At 39.4% G+C, this 26,861-nt stretch overlaps 1 protein-coding gene across 2 annotated transcripts in view; it reads right to left on the minus strand.

Moving 5' to 3' along the window:
- Positions 1–26,861, minus strand: part of TARP (TCR gamma alternate reading frame protein) — a 63,156-nt gene that overhangs the window by 10,856 nt on the left and 25,439 nt on the right. The window contains exons 3-4 of one of the 2 annotated variants that reach the window (XM_054237007.2): positions 10,262–10,315; positions 1,878–2,207 (exon numbers count right to left, since the gene is read on the minus strand). In XM_054237007.2, the coding sequence (XP_054092982.1) occupies positions 1,878–2,207; positions 10,262–10,315 (384 nt within the window). Of the gene's footprint in view, positions 1–1,877; positions 2,208–10,261; positions 10,316–11,271; positions 11,437–26,861 lie in introns of those variants that run through there. The other variant, XM_054237006.2, reaches the window with a different exon arrangement.

A 26,861-nucleotide genomic window follows, 5' to 3' on the forward strand; every position in this document is an offset into this window, starting at 1 on the left:
GTGTAAAGTAAAACACATTATAAAACTGCAACTTCTTTCCTGTATGATATTCATTGCCCTGTAACTTACTATACTTTTATTTTGCACTGATCACTAGAAAAATTAGAACCTGGCTGGGCACAATGCCTCACACCTGTTATCCCAGCACTTTGGGAGGCTGAGGTGGGCAGATCACTTGAGGTCAGGAGTTTGAAACCGGCCTGACCAATATGGAGAAACCCCGTCTCTACTAAAAATACAAGATTAGTTGGGCATGGTGGCATGTGTCTATAATCCCAGCTACCTGAGAGGCTGAGGCAGGAGAATCACTTGAACCTGGAAGGTGGAGGTTGTGGTGAGCTGAGATTGCACCATTGCACTCCAGCCCAGGCAACAGTGCAAGACTCAGTCTCAAGAAAAGAAAAAGAAAGAAAACGAAGAGAGAAGAAAAATCAGAACTTACTAATTGGACATTTAAGCACGGTGGTAAGACTAACTTCAAGCTTTGCACATTTGCCTCCCCTTTGTGTCTCAGCAAAGGAAATAGAAAATTGGGACTGTCTTTTAACCCTACTTCAGTTAGTTTTAGGAAACGCTGTACCTAATACCCTAAATACACAAATGAACACATCCATGCTAGCGTTTTGAAAGCAAGTCATTTTCCCGCCATTGTTTTCTTTGCTCTCCATCATAGTCCCAGGAGCAAGTCAAGGTAACTCTTGAAATCACATTTGATCACTGCAGAAACTCAGGATCTGAGAAGCTAAAGACTTGCCCTAGAAATCTGGAATGGTACATGGCAAAGGTCTGCAAACATTTTGTTAATGCTCATTCCTCACTAGCTAAAAAGGACTTGTGAACCATAGGGAAAAGCCCAAAATGGGTCTTTTTCATGGCCACTCTGGAGCTGCTGGACTGTTACACTCATACTCAGAATTTTGACACATAGTGAGGGCTTGAACCACTGGGCCAGGGCACGTTCAGCCCTCTGCCTGATTGTCTAGAGATCTACACAGTCTGCATCAAAGGCACTGTTTTGGGACCTCGTGCATGAATCATGGGTGACCCTGAGTGATCAGGAAAAAAGTACTTTCTCTGCACTGTCATGCATCCTCCTTGGGACAGTAACTCATCCTCCTCTATTCATCCACATTTCTGCAGCCTAAGCCTGGCATGCCATCACAGTACAATAACTGTTGATTAAGCTGCACTCACCAATGGCAGAAAATGCATTTATTATGGAGAATGGAAGAACATATGTACAGGTAAACCTTTAATTATGAAATGTTACCATATGGCAATATATAAAATAAAAATCTGAAAAACCCAAGGCCTTCATAAAACTGCAGGGGCCAAGACTATTCTCTGTTGTGTGGAGCCACATTTTGGCGTCTTCGGATAAACGTCATTTTGTCAGCAATGAACCCATCGTTTCTAGGTTAAACTTTGTGGGTGGCAGGAGTGAGGTGAGTGGCTCTGCCTGCTTGGGTAGAACAATCCTGAAAGACGTATACTTGTTCTTATTTCCCAATCAAGCGAAGTCATCAAAAGAAGGGAGAACTCCTTTTGAGCGTTTACCATGTGCTAGTTTTCTAGATGCTTCCATGTATGTTCTTTCCTTTAATCCATCTAACAACGCTAAAAAACAGCATTTCTCTTTCTTATTTTGCATAATGGAGCTGAGTCTGAGAAAGCTTCAGTAACTTCTTCCATTTTGTTTTCTCCAAAACCTATACCATTTTAATTCTGTAGAAAATTAGCAGGGCATTTATGCTACCATTAAGTATAATAACATCTAAGAAAGATTTATGTTTGTTTTTCATTAATACTGAAAGAACAAAAGTGCAGTATTCCCTTTCAAAGAAGTGTTCTGAGAGATGATAAGTATAGACACGTACCTGTCTTTATGGGAGGAAAGATAATTTCTTGATCAACTCCTTTTTTATTATTCTCATGTCTGACGATGCATCTGTGTTCTTTATGCAGTGACTTTTCTGGCACCGTTAACCAGCTAAATTTCATGTATGTGTCACTAGTCTTCATGGTGTTTCCCTCCTGGGATTCCAGAATCGTGTTGCTATTCTTTTCTTGCCAATGTATACCAATAACATCCGGGAAAAATTTCTCGAGAAGACAGAGATACGTTCCAGCCTTGTGGAGTTTTGTTTCAGCAATTGAAGGAAGAAAAACAGTGGGCTTGGGGGAAATGTCTGCACCAAGATATTCATCTACGGGGAGAAATGGAATATGAATTTAAAAGAATGATTAGAGAAACACACACATTGCATGGTTTGGAATGGCTAGTACATAGCAACAAAAAGAGACGTCAAAAAGAGAAGTTGCTAGTGAGCTGGTGTCCACCGTGGGCTTTCACCCAGGATAGGCTGCACAGTACTTATTATTGTGCTTATTTTACAGATGTTGAAAACAGGATTAAGAAATTAAACAACTTGCTGAAAGTCACAGCTCTCAACTGTCAGATGCTGGATGAAAACAGGGCCTTTGTTTATTTTGCCCATGCTGTGATGGAGTATGATTTTTAACTGACTCCTACCAAGGCTTCCAACATTCATGAACATATTTCTTTTATTTTTTAATCTCTTGTTTCATCATAGTGAAGCATGTTTTCAAAGTGGATGTCAGGGGAAAGGGGAAGACGATCAGGTAACTTTAAAGATCTCTCTACAGATGAGACTCTTTGTTTCTTTTCCCATCCTTTGTAACTTACGTTCTTTGGCCAAATAACATACAGTCTCCTGTTCCGCAATTTTGCACACTCCCGCTCTCCATTTACCGATTCTGTGATGTGCCGTACTTACTTCATTGATTTTTCTTTTTTAGACTGGGGCTTGCTCTGTTGCCCAGGCTGGAATGCAGTGGCACAATCACGGCTCACTCCAGCCTCAACTTTCCAGGCTCAAGTGATCCTCCCACCTCAGCCTCCCAAGTAGCTGGGACTACAGGCATGCACCACCATGCCTGGCTAATATTTGTTTGTTGTAGCATTTCACCACGTTAACCAGGCTAGTCTCAAACTCCTGTGCTCAAGTGATCTGCCTGCCTCAGCCTCCCAAAGTGCTGGAATTATAGGTGTGAACCACCATGCCTAGCCATTTTTTTCACTTTTATTGTTAACAGTAAATACACAGTTGCTTGCTTTGGTGGAAATCTACTTCCACATATACGTACTGTATATCAAGTTGACCGTGTAGCTTCAATGTGTATAATATGCGCAGTCCTTCTGGTTAATATCTAACTTTATATAATATCTCAATTGAACATCTGTGCCCTCCAGGTTTTTGGGTGATCCAGTATTTACAGCTGTACCTCCAAATTATTCACCATGTCTTGAATTTAGAGGCAAAATGGCAACATTTGCAAAACTCCTATTAAGAAGTTTTACTGATTTTCAGAAATACTCTTGTATTAATTTTATCCAGTAAGGCAGTTGTCAAAATTTTGTTTTGCTTTAAAAATATTACCCAGAAGCACATTTTATTTTGGAATTTCATTTGAAGTTTAAGCATAACTAAGAACGCACCAGGGGTGCGTTTTTTAGACTGTTTTTTAATAAATTTACCCTATTAATGAGAAGGTCTGTATAAATCGGCATTTCTATATTTTGACTTTTGGTGTCTCTCCCAGAATTTGTATCTGTCCTATATGTGACGTAACTGTTTTAAAGCTCCATTATTGTCTTTGTCTAAGCCTGCTGAATCATGTATGTAATTGCTGTATTAAAAGTCATGATTCCAGACTTTCTTATAGGCATAGGGTCAAGACACATAATGAAGCATCATATGTTTACAAAGGCATATCACTGGAATCTGGAATGTGAATGGGTTATACGTTTATTTTTAATCGAATAACTGAAATTATAAATGCTGCAATTCTTTCTCATTTGATTTCCAATTGAAACTCAAATGCTTTGGCTGGTTTGAAGTGAGTTTAATAATTGAACAATTTATTTAAGAAGTAAGAATTAAGTTTCTCATTTGAGAATAAAAGAAAAAAATTCGTGATGATTTACATTTGTGTAGCAAAGCTTCTGATTTTCACACAAAATTAGTTAACATATACAGTAAGATTAATTTTTGAGCATGCTATAAATTTAATTAGGCATAATGTGCTTATTTTAATTTCATATACTTTGCTTTTAGTGCAGATAGTATTTTACTTGTTATAGTTGTAAGACAGTGTATATTTCTCCACTATATAGTTTGTTTCTACTTTTAAAAGCATGCTATAAAACAGAAGATTAATGTTTCAATTGTACATTATATGTATATAATTTTAGTCTCTAATCAATATGTTTTCCAATCTAAAGTTCATCTTAGAAACTAGTGTCTCTTCTCGGAAATACTTCTTAGTCATCGTACTAAAGAAATTAAAAATCAAGTGATAAACTTGAACCTATTCTGTATGGTGCCACAGCATTCACTGCCTCTTGTCCCTCTTCTTTAGCTAGACTCTTTAAGTTTCATTCTTTTCAGGACAAAACGAATCTGGAACTTCCGTATCTTTCTCAATGTAATCGTTAACTAATCACTAAATAGCAAACCTGATGATACATGGTAAAGGCCGATATTCTGGATCATCTTGCCACATGATTTTTTTAAATGTACGTCTTAAGGGTGTTTTTTATGGTCAAAATTTTTTATAATGCATAGAATGGCAACCATTCTACTTACTTCAATGATAAATAGAATTTATATATTTTATTTATTTAAAATAACAAAACTACTGGATTCATTTATGTACATTTGTTTTTTTTTTGAAATATAATAATATTATAAAGATATTTATTTATTTTTTTTTAATTTTTTATTGGATTATAGGTTTTGGAGTACATGAGCAGAGCATGCAAGACAGTTGCGTAGGTACACACATGGCAGTGTGCTTTCTTTTCTTCTCCCCTTCACCCACATTTGGCTTTTCTCCCCAGGCTATCCCTCCCCACCTTTATGTACATTTGTTCGCATAATCAAATAGTAGATTTGAGTTAAACTGCCTGTTTGTAGCTTATTAAAATGCAACAGTAAATTCTATGTAAATTTACCAAATATCAACTATATTTTCCATAGACAGTATGATATATTAAATCTACATATGGGAACTTATTTAAGTGTTATCTTTTTCTCATTTGTTTCATTAGATAGTTATAGCCATTTTATATTTAAATATGTATTTCAGATTTATGTTTCCAACTGTATTTAATTGACATCTTGACCATTTTTTGTAAGATTTTAACCTGTTTTTTTTTCTGAAATGTATGAACAGCACCCTAAACTAATTGGCTATAAATCTTAGGACCAATATGTTGGTGTTAGAAATGATATCAATTAAGATAAAGGGTTATGTAAAGCACAAAGGACTACAAAAATAAAAAATAAACATCTTAATATAACTTTTTTGCCAAGTGATTAAACAGTCTGCTAACAAGAAATGAATTGATATTTCTAAGTTCAATTTGGATGTGTGTGTGTGAGTGGATTTTAAGATAAGCTTCCATTTGAGCAGTTAGACGTACAGCTGAATCCTCTGGAGAATAGCTGTTCTATAAATTCCTTGGACTGAAAGGAACTCTCCATAGTAAATCCCATTCTCTCTTTACATGCGAATCCAGAGAATATTTGTTGGGCACCTGTTTTGTGTTGGACAGTGTGCCAAGTACTTAATTCACACTATCATCTTCAATTCTCATACAACCTTGCTGAATGCATAGTGCTATCCCATTTTATGGATTAGAAAACTGAGGCAAGAGAATAATCACCCAAGTTTGCTAAGCAGGAGTGGTGGAGCTGACTCCAACACCCGGGTTCTTTCACAACACGCTGGACTATCAGAGGTGAACATGTGTCCACTTGATAGAGTCTATCACAGACTTACCCATCATAATACATTTTGCCTCAGGGACAAATATTTTAATAACATTTCATACATCATATGTGAGTACTTTATAGAAGTCCATATATGCACAAAGCAAAATCCTATTATGATATTTGTACAATATTATCTAGGTTCTCTTTTAGTATAAGCATTTGTTTTAAAATCTCTCCTGCGATTTCTACATCAAATCCCCATCAAATTCCTCTTCTTTTCTAAACATTATTACATTGTTCCAATTTAATCATTTCTTGCCTTCCCTCTATTACCTTGGAAATATTGTATTCTTCTGATACCTGTGACGACAAGTGTTGTCCCACTACCAAAGACTTTCTTAAAATAATAATCCCACAGCGATTCAATCCATACCAAAAACTTTAAGTCAGTTTCCCTGAGTTCTTCAAATTCTAGTGGTCTGGGATTCTCAAAACACCAGGGTTCCAGTTGTCGTTCATTTTGCTCATAAATGTTATGTTGCTCAATGAATCAGACAGCTTAAAACTTTTGGTGTTTTATTTATCTAAAAACAGAGATGCTAGTGGAAATCAGTCCGACATCACTACCAGCACTGAAGTGAGACCAAAATGAAAGAAGCTATAAACAAGCAATTTGATCAAAATGTTACAGGTCCCAGTGCAATGGCTCGTGCCTGTAATCCCAGCACTTTGGGAGGCTGAGGTGGGAGGATTGCTTGAGCTCAGAACTTCGAAGCCAGCCTGGACAACATAGTACATAGTGAGACCCTATCTTTACTAAAAATTAAAAAAAATATATTAGCTGAGCATGATGTGCATGCCTGTAGTTCCAGCTACTCGAGAGGCTGAGGCAGGAGGGTCACTTGATCCTGACAGTTTGAGGCTGCAGTGAGCCTTGATTGCGCCACTGCACTCCCACCTTGGCAACCGAGGAAGACCCTGTCTCAAAAAATAAAAAGTGCTATGGAATTACAAGAGGTTATGGTGATGATATCATCATTGTTACGATTAGCAGTCTGTTTGCTGTTATTGTGAGCCTTGACATGCCATTTTAATCCCATAGTATAAAGCCTTGCCCTTACTTAAAAACATTCAGCATTTGGGAGTGGCAGTTAAATCACAGCAATTAAGCAGGAAGAATCATTTCTCAGTTCCTCCGTTTGCATTCCATTTCACCCTGACGTGCCTAGGATTCTCAAAGCCACCATCCCCAGCATCACCGGAAACACGCTTCCCACACGCCCAATTTTTAATAGGCTATCATTTGCCTTACCTGCTGTGTTAAGAAAATCAAAGGGAACACTGACTAAAGTCTAATATATGCGGACAGTGTATGGAAATTCTTCACTTGTGTTTTTCAAAACAAATGGCTCTTTTTCCTAATCGGCGGCACAACATATTTGCATTCCAAGTTTTATCAGAAATTTCAGCCTCAGACTGACTTCTGAATTTATACCAAAGTCCAGCTTGAAACTACTGGCTTGGCCCTCCAAGGCAGAATGGCTAGAGAAACGGCAGGAGGCATTGTCCTCAAATCTCTCTCTGTTGTCACTTTAAATCGCTACATGTTATCTGCATGATCATGTCTGCTGAGCATCACCATCCGTTCATTTCATTAAATGTCCGGATTCCCACAGAACGGATGCAGTAATATACAATGGGTTTGCTTTGTGACCATTCTTTTCATTTTCCAAAATGGAAGTTGAAGCCAAAGCCCACTCTTCCATTTCCTTCTAAAGGACTCATGCATCAAAGACCTTTTCTAATTTTCTAATGGAAAAAATATTATATTTGAAGATTTGGTGTGCATCTTTTTATCAGTTAGTAAGAAGTACATATTCCCCTACCGTTCTCTCCTGTCTCTGAGCATAGAATTTTAACCTGTGCTCCTTGCTAGACAATCACAGGCCTTTTTCCTTCTCCTTTCCTTAGAGTTTTCGATCACCTGTGTTTATTTAATGGTCTGACTGTGCTTGTGTATTTTAATTAGGTCTTCTCAAATAGATTTTGGAAACAGGTAGCTTAAGAAAATAACAAATAGTTTGTGCATTATAGCATGTTTCTCTTCTGTCCCCAGGAGTTCATTGTTTTGTAAGGTCAGGCTCACATAAGACACAGGAATAGAGAATATGTTTGCAAATCCTACCTCTGTGATAGGGACACCTACATACTAAATCTAGATAGAAAGTGCCAGAACATATAATGAGGCTTTCTTTCCCAAAATTTTCTCTTGTTATATGGGGAGGTGTCTAATTTATGTTACAGTCCTTGTGTAACCCCTCACATTTAAAAATGTTCTTCTGACACTCAACTTTGATTCAAAAGTACTAACTAGATGAGATAGCAACATGAAATGAACTCGATGAATGTTAGTTTTGGTAAAATGCACTGGTAAAAGAAAAAAAAGCAAAGAAATTCATCATGGATTTGGTCATTATTACTTGGGGCTAAGGTCCCTACAGTTTTTACTTCCTTCATACAAATGTAGAATAACAGAATAAATTGGAAAAAAAGAAATTCCTTGCATTTTGTGAATGGATAATTGTTTCTTGGGAAAACATATCCAGAGACACCATTCTATGGGGATTCCAAAATGGGCACTGAGACCTCAGATGGCTTAGAAATTTGCTCTAAGGTAGATGCTTTAGATGCATGTGAAGCATTGAAACAAAATTTTTAATGCAATAGAAGGGCAAAAAAGGTAATATTTCTCAATGGATATTGCTATTGATATAATTTTTAACTTTGCAGGTATGATCCAGTTAAGAAATTAAAGTTATACATAGACATTTGACTGTTTTACTTAGATTCTCATAAATTTACATCATGAAGTTGGGGGAGGGGAAAAATACAGATTTTTCTTAAACTTCTATGTATTTTCTCTGGAAAATGAAAAATCACCTTTTATTCAGACAGATTGTGTTTGATATAATACGTAAAACATTCTAATTACTTTTAGAAGCAAGTACAGTCGGTCGTTTAGAAATAGAAAGCATTTTACAAATAGTGATATTTGTTCTGAAGTGAGCTGCTGAATATATGGGGATTGATACATTTATCTGTATTCCCGAGTTTATAAAGACCCCTCATGGATTGTAACTTGAATTCTGGAAGAGAAATTAATATTTCTATCACCTACCAAGTGCCAGGCAGTCTGGTAGGTAATTTCCATATTTAATTTCATTTAATCTTTACAACATTCACTTGCGATAAATAATCTCCTTTATCTTTATTGTACAGATCAACTTTAAATCAGAAGTTTCAACTCTGCTCTGTTACTGAAAAATATTAAGGACATTTGAAAAGAAGGTTTATGAAGTAGTATGAAGGTGAAAAAGCCATATCTATTACTGTGTATTTACTATGATTCCAACTTTCTAAAACAAACAAAAGCATCGAAAATCGTTGAAATAAAAGTATAACAAAATGATGATGTGATGAGGGTGAACTTAAAATTGTAATTTTTTGTTTATTTTTGTGTGTTTTCCAATTTTTTTTAATGAACCGGTATTTTTATAATTTGAATAATTGGTGAATCAAAGTACACTTCCTAAAGAACAATTACATAGAAAGTGGTAGACCCATGAGTCATCGAGAAAGAAAGTCTATACTTTTTCCTGCCCCACACTTTCCCGAAAAATCACTTCTCAGAAAATTACAAATTATGAATTTGATTGCTATGATTCACATTAAGTCATTCGGATAAAAGAGACTCGGAAGGTCACTTTTTAACTTACAAGTTCATTGTATCATATGATCTCAACCACTGAGGAAACAAAAATATATAATTGCTTTCACTTTTTTCAATGCTTTATCAACTTTGTGAAAATTCTCTGAAAACTTTCATTTCAGTAGATCTAACAGACTAAGAGCATCTTTGTAAGATGCTTTCTCTCATCCAAGCAAAGTTGCATCTTTAAAGCTAACAAACAATAAATCAACTTATTGAACTGATTTTAAAAAGCCATAAATGCAGCTTATGTCACTTTTGAATATGGTCGCACTGTTAAATATGTTGACACTTGATATTAATCATCCTTTGGTCAAATTATCAAATATTTCATCTTTCAGTGATCAAATGATGAGGATAGCTGATTTCGTTTCACTCTTTTCCATTGGTTATTTTGAGAATTGAAGAAATAAAATCTCTAAACTAAACTTGTTTACAAAACTTTCAAAGAGAGATACCAAAGGCCTCCCTCCTTCAGAGACCCACAGTGGGTCAAAGCTTCCTAGTAATGTCTCCCATGCTAGAGCAGGAAAAGGTCTGACTCCTAAGGCATGATCCAAGCCACCTGACCTCTCTGGAGAGTTCACCATGATTAGTGACCAAACCAGGAGGGAATCCTAGAATTCTGAGCCAGCTCCTGCATGTCTACCTCCCATCCTTCCTTACATTGCAAAATTTAAAGAAAACGTACCTGTAACGATGAGCTTTGTTCCGGGACCAAACACCTTGACTTTCTTGCCAAACTCTTGCCCACCACCTGAGAAGCCTTTATAAGAAACTCCCCTTGTGTTTGTTCTAAAATTGTGCCAAAAATTTTTTCAGTATTTACATAAATACACAAAAATTGGCCCTGCTGACATTAAGCCAAGACAGAGCTCAAACAAAATCGCAACAGACCTGAGTGTAATTAGGAATTTAAGAACCCACCTTCCTCTATCCTGTGCACTTTGGGTTATGTACATTCTCTCCTTGTGTCATATACATTGGAGAGTCTGATTTTACCTTTTCTCATGATTTTACCTGAATCTTCTAAATCTTCCCTAAACGGTTTTCATGTATGTACTTTGTCTTAAGTGTAATTTAGACTTAGTATTTTCCTAATTTTCAAAGAGAAACAATAATAGGATACTTATGTTTGACATTTAATAAATAGATAATTCGATATGATTTATAGGTATTTTGTGATTCGTATTTTTGGAGGGATGGGTATCTAGATTGTTTCTAAAGTAACTTCTTTTTGGCTGGGTGTGGTGGCTCATGCTTGTAATCCTAGCACTGAGGTGGGGGCAGATAACTTGCGGTTGGGAGTTCAAAACCAGCCTGGCCAACATGGTAAAACTTTGTCTCTACTAAAAGTACAAAAGAATTAGCCAGGCATGGTGACAGGCGCCTGTAATTCCAGCTACTTAGGAGGCTGAAGCAAGAGAATCACTTGAACCCGGGAAATGGAGGTTGCAGTGAGCAGATATCATGCCACTGCACTCCAGCCTGTGTGACAGAGTGAGACTCCATCTCAATAAATGAATAAATAAAAATAAAGTAACTTATTTTTTAGAATCCAATTCTCACTGATAGAATACTAGAAGAGTTGTTACAAAATATGAATTCTTAATGGTGATTCATTGCTGAAAGACTGCTCCTTTTGACTTGGAAATACCCTTACAGTTTCCAGATCATTGAATTAAATCCTGCACTACTCACCAGAGAACTGAGGCAGCTCCCAGTTATGCACCTTAGTACTGCAACGCAGCATAGGTGCAATAGCTCCTTCATTAGTTCCAACGTGCCTCGCAAATCTGATGCCGATACAGAAAGACAACTGAGTGGGATGATGTCAAAATGACTCATCCTGTAGAAAGACCCTAAAAATTATATTTTGAGTATTTAATAAATGCACATTCCACATGACTTTTTGGAGGGGAGAGAAATTCAGTGCCATAATTACAAGCAGAAGACTTGTATTCATGTACAAATAGTAATACAAATTGTGACTTGTTACTACAAAAACAGTCAACTAAAGTGTCCATTCATAAGGTCAAGCTACAGAAGAGGAAATATGCAAAGTATAAAAATATGACTTAATATTTCTAAACATCACATAAGGGTCCAGATGAGGCACTTTGGAATAGACAGCCTTAGCTAGATCCTAAACTGCCACAGTGACTAGTCATGTGACTTTAAGAAAATAACTGATCTTCTCTAGGCCTCGGTTTCCTCATCTGTGAGATGGAAATAAGAGGATCTCCTGTAAAGATCTGATGAGGAATGAGATAACACACTGAAACTATTTAGCACGGTGTCTGGCTCTCAATAAACTGTACTAATATTAATTTTCTCCTTAAGGGGACAATATAGGGTCATTTTATCAAATTATTCCACCAAACACAATACATAGATCTTATAAGCAATAACTGCTACATGAATTAAGAAAGAAAACGAGCTCATGAACCCAAGACCTTTGCTTCTCTGGCAGCCACAGGCCAAAGATCGTGGGCAGGGCCCAGCCAAGCCAGAATCTAGAATTCTTTTTTTTTTTTTTTTTTTTGGAGACGGAGTTTCACTCTTGTTACCCAGGCCGGAGTGCAATGGTGCGATCTCGGCTCACCGCAACCTCTGCCTCCCGGGTTCAGGCAATTCTCCTGCCTCAGCCTCCCGAGTAGTTGGGATTACAGGCACGCGCCACCATGCCCAGCTAATTTTTTGTATTTTTAGTAGAGACGGGGTTTCACCATGTTGACCAGGATGGTCTCGACCTCGTGATCCACCCGCCTCGGCCTCCCAAAGTGCTGGGATTACAGGCTTGAGCCACCACACCCGGCCCCAGAATCTAGAATTCTTTTCTGCCAGACTGGCAGCTTTTGAGTGTTGAGGCTGCGTCTTGATTGCCTTTTTATCTCTAACATCCAGAACAATTCAATTAATATTTGCTGAGAGGATGAATGAACAAATGAAGATGTAAAATCATGAAGACTCTTTTCATTGACCATGGAGCTGAAATGGCTGTTTGAACTAACAAATTCTATTAAACTGGGCCATTTCCAGGTGATATAGCAGGAGTTCCAACAGTATAAATGTTGACTGACCTCAGCCTCCTTCAAAGAAGCAAGAGCAGTAACAAACGGGATGTATTGACCTTCTATGGTAATTTACTATAAGAATTAATTTTTTCTTCACTGTTTCTCAGGATGAGATAAAAATCAATAATATGGGTTTGGCAGGCTACCAGGAGAAGGGAGCACTATGTTATATCTCAAATACAGAGAAGGAGCAATTAATAAAATTCCATTTTTATGTCTCCCACTTAAAAGACCTATAAAAAAGTGTCCTTGGACCAAGAACTTACACCAATGGTGTACAGACGTGGTTCTCAAAACATTTTAATTTCTAGCCAGAGTCTATGGTGTGTGTGTGTGCGTGTGTGTGTGTGTGTGTGTGTATTCTAAAGGCAGAATTTCAATCTGCTTACAGACAGGGAAGGGAAGATAACATGTACAGAATTCTTTAGTTTCCATATCCACCTAGCTGGCAAAATTGCTGTTCGTATACTGAGGCCAGGAATGTGAAAGATTCAGATAAGGTTGATCATTTTTTTCTATAAAGCGTCTATCAGTTTTTCATTATGGGGATAAAAGCAGAAAAAAAGTTTCTTACCAGGCGGAGTTACTATGAGCTTAGTCCCCTCTGCAAATATCTTAATCCAGCCAGTGATATCACACTGGTCTAAGCTTCTACAAAAATCTCAGCCTTCTGGTCTTCATGACATGAGTAGCAGTCTAACAACTTTGAACCAGCAATTTGATCTTCTGGCTTTTTTGGAAGTCCTTGAATATAGGTATTGCGACATCTGATAGTTTGTCATTTTCCCTGATAAATTACCTGGTTTCTTTTAAGGCAGTAATTTTTGAAAAGCACCAACAGAAAAGGGAAATGGAAAAAAAAAGCAGGAAGAGAAAACAGCAGGCTCAATGGGTTAACCCACTATTTTTCTAAATTACCAGGAACAGTATTCAGAGAATTGTCTCTTTTTTTTCTTTTAATTTCCAGGTGCTCAATGTGTCGAAATTGCTTTGAGATTACATCAAAGGAAAAGCTCTACTCTTCTCACAAACACCAGGGCCTCTCTGTTAGCAATTTGGGAAGATAGTTCTGAAAAGAGGAAGCTCTTTAGTAACTGAAAATGCAAATGTGTCAATGAAGACATACTTGAGAAATTAAAACAAAGGTCTTCACTTTCAAAAAGTCACTTCTACCATTTGGCAACATGATGCTTCACCAAAGCAATGCCAAATAAGGAAACGTGTTCTGCAATGAGTTATTATCACTTTTCCTGGAATAGCAGAAGAAATGTGTAGAATTCTATCTCCCATGAAATCATAGATTCTTTATTTAAACTATGCCATGACCCCCCCCAAAAAAATCCAGTTATCTGATATGTTGAAAATCTGCAATCTTAAGCCAGAGTCTGCTGTGTGATCTCCTGAGTACAGATGAGGTGTTCAGTTGAAAGGACTGAGGAGGACAGGCTGTGTGTGACAACCTCCATGTCCACTCGAGATCCACCCTTGCTCCAGCCTAAAGTACCATGCGTCCTCATTCAGGAAGGTATGAACGAGGTCACAGAGGGCACCTATCCATACATGGCAGCTCACAGCTCCCAATCCAATGGAGACGACAACAGGGCTGAGTGAAAATGATGTTTGGAAAGGGTTTCTTTTTAATAGAAAATTCAAAATTATTACTTGGAGCTGCCGATTACCCTTTACACCTGTCACAGATAGAGTGATGCCCGTTCAGTCTCTTTTTGTCCCCTGGTCTTCCTTATTCTGGGACCCTGAGGGGAAGCATCAGCTGTCTTACAAGCTGGCAATATTTCAAGAGCCATGAAGGATTTAAGTAATAAAATGTAAAAAAGTAATGAATTATAAACTCTTTTATTAAATTTACAAAAAAATACAACAACGATATGAAGAACACAGTATTCAGTTTTCCTAAAGGCATACAATAAAACCTAAATAAATGGAGAAACATATATTGATGGATCAAAAGCTCCTATCATAAAGAGGCCAATGCATCCTAAATTCATCTATAAATTTCCATCAATTTCAGTCAAAATTACTACGACATGTTGTTGTTCAAGGGTGTAAGGTTTAATGTTGAACTAGATAAGTTCATTTTAACTTGTATAGGGATGAATAAATATGAGATGATAAAAATAGAATCTTCTGAAAAATGGTTCAGCAAATAGACATTGGGCATAGTAGATCTTAATACTTATCACAAAGCTACTGAGATAATACAATACTGATGTAAGAATAATGAGACAGACAAATAAAATAGAAATTCTGCAGAAAATGTGTCAAGTATGTGTGGCTATTTAAAACGCACTGCAGCATTTTTAAATTGTAAGAAGACAATGGATTGTTTAGAAATGGACAATAGGAAAATAATTCTTTGGGAAAATAAAAATATCACTCTACCTCACCTCATATAATATAGGGCCCAAATTGATTAAAATTACAAAGCTAGAAGGGACATGTAGGAGAATAATTGTATCCATTGGGCAAAGGGGCATGAGATTGAAATAGGAGAACCTTAACACATTAATTTTTAAAAAGCAAAAAGGTGGAAAATTTTCTATTTTTATGGTAGTTTCAAATAAATGTTTTTGAAAGAAGAATGGACAATGAAGACCTGCTAAAAGATTTAGGGAGAAAAGTGACATGATTAGATTTACACTTTGGGAAGATAAATGCCGAGCAGAAAGAAAGGGGCACTGACCAGGTCAGCAGTTAAGGTGAAGCAGATGGTTTTATAGGTGGTCACCAGAAGCCAGTAAGAGGCAACCAAGGACTGCGTTGCTGCAGTGATGGTGGATATGGACAGAGTGGCTAGAGCAATAAACATTAACAGGTTTACTTGAGTTTTTAAAAGAATCTTATGAAATAAATGATTATCTCAGGAAGTTGAGAATGAAATAAAAAACACACTTTAAAATTGGAAAACCCAGGTTCAGATTCCAGTTCTTCCATTCTTGGTGATGTGCCCTTGAGCAGACACTTCTAAGAGCCTTGGTTTCCTCATCTTTTAAAGGAGAGGATTAGACCTACTTCCCAGGAATTTTGTACGATATTCATAATAGAGCCTGAGACACAGCAGGTGCTAAAAACTGATTATGCAATAATTCAGAGAGAGAGACTTCACTTCATAAGGTAGAATGGAAACATCCTATTTCTGTGTCTTTTTATCTGAAACTTCTAAGTTATTATTACTTCGGACTGTCAATTACCATTTGCACCTGTCATAGAGGGGATGATGCCCACTCAGTTCCTATTTGTCCTTGCTGTTCCTTATCCCCGGACCATGTGGGAAGTATCAAAGTCTTAGAAATTGTCTACATTTCAAGAAAAGGATTTAAGTAATAAAATGTAAAAAAGTAAAAAATTCTAACATCTTTTATTAAATTTACAAAAAAAAAAGAACTATGTGAAGACCATAATGTCCAGTTTTTTATTAAAGGCATAAAATCAAACCTAAATGAATGCGTATAAAGATGAGCAATTTTGCGTCTAACCCTATGTTTTGGAACACAAACATCCCCCCTCCCACATTTGTCATGTCTTTTTTGTTTTTCCTACTGCAAATATCTTTTTTTTATTGCATTTTAGGTTTTGGGGTACATGTGAAGAACATGCAAGATTGTTGCATAGGTACACACATGGCAGTGTGATTTGCTGCCTTCCTACCCTTCACCTATATCTGGCATTTCTCCCCATGCTCTCTCCCCAACTCCCCACCCCCCTCCACTGTCCCTCCTCTATTCCCCCCAGCAGACCCCAGTGTGTGGTGCTCCCCTCCCTATGTCCATGTGTTCTCATTTTCAACACCCGCCTATGAGTGAGAACATGCGGTATTTCATTTTCTGTTCTTGTGTCAGTTTGCTGAGAATGATGTTCTCCAGGTTCATCCAGGTCCCTACAAAGGACATGAACTCATCGTTTTTGATTGCTTCATAATATTCCATGGTGTATATATGCCACATTTTCCCTGTCCAGTCTATCATCGATGGGCATTTGGGTTGATTCCAGGCCTTTGCTATTGTAAACAGTGCTGCAATGAACATTTGTGTGCATGTGTCCTTATAGTAGAACGATTTATAGTCCTTTGGATATATACCCATTAATAGGATTGCTGGGTCAAATGGAATTTCTATGTCTAGGTCCTTGAGGAATCTCCACACTGTCTTCCACAATGGTTGAATTAATTTACACTCCCACCAGCATGTAAAAGTGTTCCTATTTCTCCACATCCTCTCCAGCATCTGCTGTCTCCAGATTTTTTAATGATCGCCATTCTAACTGGCGTGTGATGTCTTCAGATAACTAACTGAGGCAACTTAAATCCTGCTTCCAAGAAGATGGGTTATGAATGAATAAATATGTAAATAACAAGAAGTCGAGTGAGGCAAAGCACATGTTGGCACTGCATCGCTTGAGGTTTTGCATCACTTTTTCAAGTTTGGTGATAATCAGTTTCATAGAGAACAGCTCCAGCCAAATTTGTAAATTTAATAAAAGATGTTATAATTTGTGTCTGGAATGTCTTGGGAAATTAATATTCTACTCTAAGTCCCAAATCTCCTTTTCACTTCCCTTCCCCCTGATCCAGGATGACAATCCATAAGCCTGTGCTCTCTGATAGTGAAAGAAAACTCATAAATACAGGGTCTACCAAAAATCAGGCACCAATTATGCGTTTACCCCATAAATTGTTATTACCATTAAAAGTCACATGAGGAAACAGAGTTAGGGAGTTCAAACTGAGCTAGGATTCCACTCAAGTTTTCACGATCCCAAACCCTGTTCATCAATTACTTCACTGTTTGAGTGTAATTGGAAAGTGTGCATGGGAGAAGCACAGTTTCCAGGTGTAGTCTAGGTCTGTATAATATAGAGAAATGCCAGATATAGGTGAAGGGTAGGAAGGCAGCAAATCACACTGCCATGTGTGTACCTATGCAACAATCTTGCATGTTCTTCACATGTACCCCAAAACCTAAAATGCAATAAAAAAAAGATATTTGCAGTGTCTCAAATGGCCATATATAGGATACCGGGTGTTGCTTTCTAGGAATCACAGAACATGTCAAATGAAATAAAAAGCAGATGAAATGATTAACTTGGATCTTCTCAAAAGCAATGCATAGTCACTGCAAACACCTAGCAAAATAATCTGAGGAATGGGGCCAGCTGAATCTGAATATCAAGTTATATCTTACAATTTACCTTCTTTTTATTTGTCTTTCAGTGACACCAGGAGATTATAGCATCCATGGGACCATTTGAGCCACGCACTTCAGAGTGACAGCCACTGTCGCCATGGCTTGTCTACTGCCCTGCATGTGTCAGGGGAAACACCAAGAGTTTCTAAACCTGCAGTATGTTGTAGAGAAGACTGGGTGTTCTCTGCATTGAGTCCATGGTGTTTCAGTCAGGGGCTCTGTTGAGACAGCCTATTCCAATCTCAGATTGGGCCACACAGGGTTGGGCCTGGTTTGTGGGTGACTTTCTGGCAGGTGAAACTAGTTTCCAGGGTTCCCATAAGCTCCCTTCAGATCTCGTATCACAGGAAACTCAATAATAGTTGGGTCTCCTCACCTCTTCTCTCATTACCAGGAGAAATTAAAAATGCAGAAGTCAACAAAACACTATCTGCTTGAGAAAACACCCTTGCCATTGCATCAGATGATACAATATACACTTGCCATTTACCACAATAAGAAAGTCTGAAGAGAAAAATAATACATGCTTGGAGATTAGGGGAAGGGAATGGAATTGGAATCGATAATTTTTTTTTTTTTGGCTATTTATCAGACATCCAAAAAGAGAGATACTGAGCTATAATGTAATCATATAGATACGGTCGCTATTTTCAAGGTGCGGCTGGTAAGGCCTAGGACATGAACAAGTCCTAGGTCCCTCTCTCAAGGCAGAAAGCAGGCCAGGGCTGCCCAGTGTGAACCAAGTGCATGGCTACACAGTTAGGATTGGTTCCAGGTTTCAGAGTGAAGAGTAGGAAACCCCAGCCTTGGATAAGCAGATCCTTCTATTATAAGAATTTACTAATCTAGTCAGACAGAAAGCTAATCTCTACTTCCCACATGCCCATACGTGTGATGGGCACACCAGGGAAATTGCTCCAATTAGTAGGGATTTCACAACAGATAGGAAGCTACAGAAAAATGGGCAGCAAGTAGCTATGGGAAAACAACATGGGGAGATGGAGCGTGGAGTCCATCCCTGCTGACCTGTTGTCCCCTTCTCAGCAGTGTGGTAGTCACATACATGTTTGGCCTCTATCTGACTTGACTGGGGCCTGGGGGTACCACTGAGGAAGACAACGCACAGTTGTCACAGTTCCCATCTGAAAGAAACGTGATTTTGCTGAAAGAAATTCAGCACTGACCACAAGAGAGGCAGGAAGAGGCACTGGACTGAGAATCTGAAATGCAGAGTGTGGCCCTACCCCTCTGGTTCACTAGCTCGACACAAGTCACTTGCTGTCTCTGTGGCCCCAGCCTTCCTCATTTGAAGTGGGGACATTGGATTAAATAAATTCCAAGGGCCCTCCCTGTTCAAACAGGCTGTGAAACAATGAACAAGAGCATTAGTCTGCTGTGGCTGCATGAGTGTGAAAGCAGTTGGGGGTGGTCATAGGAAGGTTTTCTTTCAGGTCCCTTTTGACTCTGTGACATTGTGAGATCCCAGCAGGCACAGCAGTAGGTGGCTTCATCCAACTCGGCAACATTGTTAATGATCAGGTAAAAGATATTTATATATATATAATTTGAGATGGAGTTTTGCTCTTGTTACCCAGGCTGGAGTGCAATGGTACCATCTCGGCTCACCGCAACCTCTGCCTCCTGGGTTCAAGCAATTCTCCTGCCTCAGCCTCCTGAGTAGCTGGGATTACAGGCACGCGCCACCGTGCCCAGCTAATTTTTGTATTTTTAGTAGTGATGGGGTTTCATCTTGTTGACCAGGATGGTCTTGATCTCTTGACCTCGTGATCCACCCGCCTCTGCCTCCCAAAGTGCTGGGATTACAGGCATGAGCCACCTCGCCCGGCTGGTAAAAGATATTATCATCTATATCTGCCCCCAAGCGGGGGTTAGGCCTGTCTTGCTTGTAATTTTTTGCTGAGCCATAAAGGATTCGTCTCAGGGGCTCCCCTTCCTTTTGTTGATACCAGTGCACAATGGTGTTCTCGAGGGGAAGCCCCGACAGCTTGCAGCCTATGTGCACTGTTCTGTCTACTCTGCAGCTGGAGGAGAGTTGGTCCTGAGATATTCTCATTTTGTTGTCTCCATCTGAAAAGCGGGGAAGAGAAATGAGAGGCTCTGAAAACAGTCGACTGCGGACACAAAAATTATTACGAAATGTTGAGGAAGGAGTAGTCAACCTACAAACCCAAGCCAAAGACACAAGGAAAACCCATGAGGTTGACGTTGCCAGTGGCTGATTGGAGTAGGTGCTGCAAAGGACCACAGATGAGGACTGAAGGTGCAGTGGAGCCCCTGCTGTGTGGCGGGGAGGGAAAGGTTTGTTTCAGAACCAGTGAAAGCCCTTTGCAGTGAGATCTGCTGCAGTGGTATTTGTCTGGTGTGAAGGAACTATCGAATCCCAGAAGATCTCATGAAAACACTTCTGTTATGATAAATCAGTGTGAGCTTCCCCTTCGGAGCAATTACCTCCCATTGTTTTTTATTTATTTATTTATTTATTTTACTTTAGGTGCGTTCTGTATCTGGCATTTCTCCTTATGTTATCCCTCCCCACCCTCCCTCTCTCCCCACCCCTCGATGCCTCCCCCCAACACCCCCCAACTGCCCCCAGTGCGTGATGCTTTCCTCCCTGAGTCCACGTGTTCTCATTGTTCAACACCCGCCTATGAGTGAACATTCGGTGTCTGGCTTTCTGTTCTTGTGTCAGTTTGCTGCGAATGATGAAGTGTTACTTCAAATACATCTATCTTTGACCGCTGTTTCCTCTCCCGTTTTTGCCATATTTAGTCAGAGTTGTGAGTAGCTATGCATTATCGTGAGTATTGGAGGAAAAGTATATTTACTGTGTCTAGTAACAAACGGGATTGTAATCTTGCAATCTCTTGCAGTACTAAGTATGTTTTATAGATTAGGAGTGTGCCCAAACCTCACAGTGTGATAAATATGAACAATTCGTGTAATTACTGCTTTAGACACTGTGATGCTATACTCTATTGTGACTGAAGCAAAATTTTAGAGGAAAGAGTCTTTTTGGTTCATTACCCTCCACTCTTCCCATGTGCATTTTTAGTTTTTCAGAATTAAAGTTGTAATTTACTGTTGTTTGGGGGAAGATGTAAGATGTGATTTACATTTATTCAGAGACAAGCTCCAGCTCTGTCACCCAGGCTGGGATGCAAGGGCACCATCATAGCTCACTGCAGCCTCGAATTCTTAGGCTCAAGTAATCCTCCCACCTTAGCCTTCCGAATAACTAGGGCCACAGTGACTACCTCCACACCCCGCTAATTTTTGTATGTTTTTCAGAGACAGAGTCTCGCTGTGTTGCCTGAACTGCTCTGAAACTCCTGGCCTAAAGCAATCCTTCCACCTTGACCTCCAAAAGTGCTGGGATTACAACAGGTGTGAGCCACCATGCCTGGCCTATTTTTAAGAGTTTCTAAGGGGCCAGGTGTGGTGGCTCATGCCTGTAATCCCAGCACTTTGGGAGGCTGAGGTGGGCGGATGACCTGAGGTCAGGAGTTCGAGACCAGCCTGGTCAACATGGAGAAACTTCATCTCTACTGAAAAAGACAAAAACAAAAAATTAGCTGGGCGGGTGGCACATGCCTGTAATCCCAGCTACTTGGGAGACTGAGGCAGGAGAATCACTTGAACCCAGGAGACGGAGGTTGCAGTGAGCTGAGATCATGTTATTGCACTCCAGCCAGAGCAACAAGAGTATAACTTCACCTAAAAATAAAAAGTCTCTAAGCATTGCTGTTTTAGCTTTTTATTTTATATTTTAATAATTTTATTTTATCTGAGATAGCTCAGTGATTTACTCATAATGGGAAAGGACACAAAGGAAGTGATTTGTTGAGCACTAGGTGAGAAACTTTCATATATGGAGGCTCATTTAAACGTCAGTGAATCTATGAGGTGGCTAATGTTAGCCCCACTTGAGCTGGATAAACAGAATGAAAAAGCGTTAGGAACTTTCCTAGATCACACTGTCGGTATTCCCAGCAGGAATTCGAAACCCAGGTCTGTGTCACTCAAAAGGCCTTGTATTTTCCAGCACTCTTTTCATTCACTCAAAGTTAATAAACCAGCCCAAAAGCCAGTGCAGGCTCCAGAGGGGTGAGGCTGGATGATAAAGTTTCTCACTGTAAGAAGCATCAGAGATTGGGCTCTTGGGCTCCTGCTCGGACTTTGCTCAGGACACACACACCAGAGAAAAGCGCTCTGTAGCCAGCAGCCAGGTGCCTCTGGGAGGTAGAAAGGAGGAGGTGTGTGTGTTTGCACAGGTGTAACGGGCTCGGGAGGCGTTTTTGTTCAGTTACGGTGGAGTACTTTGACACAGTGTGTCCCAGCAAGCACAGTAATACGTCCCTGCGTCCTCCTTGGTGACTCGGTGTATTCTCAGGCTGGAGGACAAGTCACTTTGCCATTTCCTTGCTTCATATCTTTCCTCACTGACACCTTGTTCGTGGACAATATTTTCATTTGAGGAGATATACAGAATTCGTTTTAGGGGCCGGTCTGGCTTCTGGTGGTACCAGTGTACACATACATTCTTCTTAAAGGTACTGGGTTTTATTCGGCATTCAAGAAACGCTGTATTTCCTTTTTTCTTGGTGGTGGATGTCACAAGTTGTGTTATGAGATTGTCTCCGCTTGCGTCTGAAAGAAAAAACAAAAATTTTGAAATTTTTCAATGTGAAATTTTGATGTTCGTTAAGATAGTATGTTTGTTATATATTAAGGGAAAGCTTGAATGTAAAGTTTACATTTTCTTCCTGAAGAATTCAGGGTAATGGTGGAATTTATCGGCTTAGCTTGAATGACCATGTGGCTTTGTTCCACCTGAAAATGGTGCTATTTAAATGTCGACACTTAGATTGATTCATGTTTTTGTTATTGTAAATAGTGCTGCAGTAAACATATGCATGCATGTGTCTTTATAATAGAACGATTTAAATTCCTTTGGGTATATGCCCAGTAATGGAATTGACGGGCATACCTCAGAATACCATGCAGCCATAAAAAGAACAAAATCACGTCCTTTCAGGGATGTGGATGGAGCTGGAGGCCATTATCCTTAGCAAACTGACACAGGAACAGAAAACCAAATACCACATGTTCTCTCTTATAAGTGGGAGCTAAATGTTGAAAACATGTGGACGCAAAGAGGGAAACAACAGACACTGGTGCCAATCAGAGGGTGTAGGGTAGGAGGAGGGAGAGGATCAGGAAAAATAGTGAATGGGTACGAGGTTTAGCACCTGGGTGACAAAATAATCTGCGCAACAAACCCCCGCGACACGAGTTTAACTATATAACAAACCTACACCTGTACCCCTGAACTTAAAACAATAAAAATAAGTAAATAAATATCCACACTTTCTGTGCCTCCCTTCCAATGAACGGGACGTCCCTTGTCAAAAGCAACTCACGCGTCCACAGGAAGGCCACCAGGATGCCCGGCAGCAGGAGCAGCATTCTGTAAGCACGTGTCCAGAGAGGTGGCCAGATATGGGGTATTCTAATCACAGGGAAAATCTGAGGTCTGATGTGGCAAGCGGAAGTGCACTCTGAACACACAGCTAAGACCTGTAGATTGCAGGGGAAGGGACCCATTCCACTTTCTAACTCAATAGATCAATGGATTTCTCATTGCTGTGTGATTTTTACTATCTGAAGATGTTTGTGTAAAGAGCCATTTGCTTGCTAAAGGATAAACATTCTTTATTGATCTAAAACAGAGAGAGAGAAAGACAGAAACCTTAAAGTCTGAGGTGCCTCAGGGGCAAGTTTTTTTGTTTGTTTGTTTTTTGTTTTATTGTTGTTTTGAGACAAAGTCTTGCTCTGACACCAGGCTGGAGTGCAACCTCCAACTCCCTGATTCAAGCAATTCTCCTGCCTCATCAGACTCCCAAGTAGCTGGGATTACAGGCACGTGCCACCATGCCCAGATAATTTTTGTATTTTTAATAAGGACGGGGTTTCACCATGTTGGCCAGGATGGTCTCCATCTCCTAACCTCGTGATCCACCTGCCTCGGCCTCCCAAAGTGCTGGGATTACAGGCTTGAGCCACCGTGCCCGGCTGGGGCAAGTGTTATAATAACACACTTGTTTTCACTGCTCATCACCTGATAGCTGTGAATCTAGGCTAAGGAAAGAGCGAATTTACGTTTGACCCAGCTTTATCCTGTAGACAACCCAGGCAGAGCAAACTTACTTCACATTTTTACCATTAAATGGGAACCTTACAGATGCTGTGTCCTTGAAGTATACTTTTAAAACAAAACGTTTTTAATACATTTCAAAAACAAAGGCCGTTGTTATTTCCTATAATAAAACAAGTGTAGATTCAGAGGGATTATAAAGAAACACGGGAGAAAACAATCCGTTTTTGCCCCCACCACCCAGAGACAACTGTTAGGAAGAGTTTGGTGTATTTCCTTACAGGCTAATGTGTGCTCGTCCTTTTCATGTGTGCTCAATTTTAAGATCTGCCTTTATAACTTAAGGTAACACCAGGAATATTTTTCTGTTCTGTGGTTACTTTCTTGTCATGTTCTGACACTTCGCAAGATTCCCTGGTTCACCACCACACTGACCATCAGATCACATAGGGGTCTGTGATTTCATTTATTTTACATGACCAGTCCCACAAATTACAGGCACAGAAGAACAAGAAATTATTGGTTAGTCGATCGCTTCGTTTTTTGAACCTCTATGAGGCGCCTATTGGTCATTTAGTATCTAGTTAAGGAAACTAACTTAACTATCTGCCATCCTTTTCTTAACGTCAATTCCTCACTCTCTCCTCGTCTTCCTGTGTCTCCCAAGCAAACTAGCTCTCCTCAAAGCCTGAGGTTCACTTCCTGGGGAACTCGAAGTGAGACAGGTTGGCTGTGTCCCTTTCAATACAGATGCCCTCCCGGTTGTTCTAACAGTTCCACGTCCCTCCAGACCCAAGAGTAACAAGGACTTTTGTGCTTCAATAGCCATTTGAGTAGTTAGGGCAGAGACCATGTTGTCTACCAACATAGAATATATTTACTCTTTGGCCCTTTACAAAAAATAGTTTGTCAACCCCTGTTTTAGAGCAATTAAAAAATAAGATTTAAAGGACAATGTTTTACCTTCATTTATTCTACTTCCAGTACTTATCATTTCTTTGTGTGAAGTTTTTGACCCATATCAATTTTTTTTTTTTTTTGCCTGAATAACTTCTTCTAACATTTCCTGTGAAGAGCAGCCGCTGGCAATGAATTCTCTGTTTTTCCTGTGTCTGAAGATGTCTTTATGCCAAGTGACAGTTTTTTCATTCAACACTTTAAAGATTTCACTCCACTGTCTTTTGCTTGCATGGTTTCTGACGGAAAATCTGCTTTTTTCCTCTGGCTGCCTCCAAGAGTTTCTCTTTATTTCTGGTTTTCAGCAGTTTAAATCTAATATGACTAGGTGTTTGGTTTTGGTTTTGATATTTAGCCTGGCTGGTGTTTTCTAGTTTATGGTTCTGTGGTTTGGTGTTGGTCACCGCATTCAGAATATTCTCAGCCGTTACTTTTTCAAATGTTTCTTCTGATCCTTTATCTCTTTTGTTCCTAGGATTCATTACAAATATGTTTGAAAATATGAGATTGTCCATAGTTCTGTTCTTCCATGAAGATATGCTTTCTCTCCTATTCTCTCTTATCTCCTGGCATTGCGATTTGGGTAATATCTGGTGGCCTATCTTCATGTTAACCAAGTCTTTCCTTATCTCTATAGGGTCCACCGGTGAGCCATTCGAAGGCATTCTTGATTTCTGTTACTGTAGCTTTTTTCTTATGTCTTGCATTTTCATTTGATTTTTTAAAATATGATTGCTGTCTCTTCGCTGAAATTCTCTGATCTGATCTTGCATATTGTCTGCCTTTTCCATTGCAGCCTGTAACATACTTGTCAGTTATTTTAAATTCCCTGCCTGACAGCTCAAACCTCTGAGTCATATCAGAGTCTGATCCTGGTGCTTCAGGACTTGTTGCTTGGTGGCTTCAGACTGTGTTCCTTCTTGTTTTGGGGTAAGCTACTTAGACATTTTATTAAAAGGGGACTATGTTGTATAGCACAACAGATATTGAGATAATTATATTTGATGCTTAAAAATGCCTCCATCTTTCCTTCCACCCGACCTTTAGTGTGAGAGTTTGTGCTAACCCGGTTAGACTGGGTTAGAAGTTGGTTGTTGCTGCTAAGTTATCAGGATTGGAGTTTGTTCTTCATAGGACGTCAGAGACTTTAGATTTCTCTAGTCATCCCTTGTTCTTGGCTTTGAGTCTTCCTTTTGTTCTGCTCCCCAGAGTCAGTCTGTCTTTTGAAGCTCTCTTTGCTGCATTCTACTGTTGTTTTTACTCAAGACAATACGGTGGTGAGAGGTGGGGAAGGGAGAGATTGTCTGCTATTTTCATTCAGCTTCTGTCTGAAACAGGCAGGGTGAAACTGGGACTTGAGAATGTATCTTCACAATTGTTTCTGCTCCTACTCCAGAGGCGGTGCATTTCCAGCCATAGGAGGCACCCACCAGTGTCCTCAGGCTGTGCTTTTGACATCCACTTTTCTGCACGTTAAAACTTGTTACTCTGTGGAGATAGGGATAAAGTATTGGGCAGAGTTGGTGGTGGCCTCTTTTTCCCTCCCTCATCTAAAATGAAATTCCATGGAGACCTTCTCTTGCAGATTGTCTTTCTTCTACAGTGGAGAGGAAGTGGAGTAGTTCTGAGTGAATTTCAGCAGTGGCTACTGTTCCGCTCCTACAGCCAGTATCAAAAGGGAAGCTTTCTCTGAATTCACCATGTCCTTCCCTGCAAGAGCCTGATAGGGTTCTGGAAAAAAAAGTCTAAAAGATGGTGGAAAATTCCCTATATCTGTGGCCCCCAAGGCCTCACACTCTCCCACCAATCTGCACTCAGCCTTTATAATTTCACTAAAATGTCTAATCTCCTATCAGTTTTCTTTCTAGCCGTAGAGATCAT

The sequence above is a fragment of the Callithrix jacchus genome, chromosome 11 (assembly GCF_049354715.1).
Source record: "Callithrix jacchus isolate 240 chromosome 11, calJac240_pri, whole genome shotgun sequence".
NCBI lineage: Eukaryota > Metazoa > Chordata > Mammalia > Primates > Cebidae > Callithrix > Callithrix jacchus.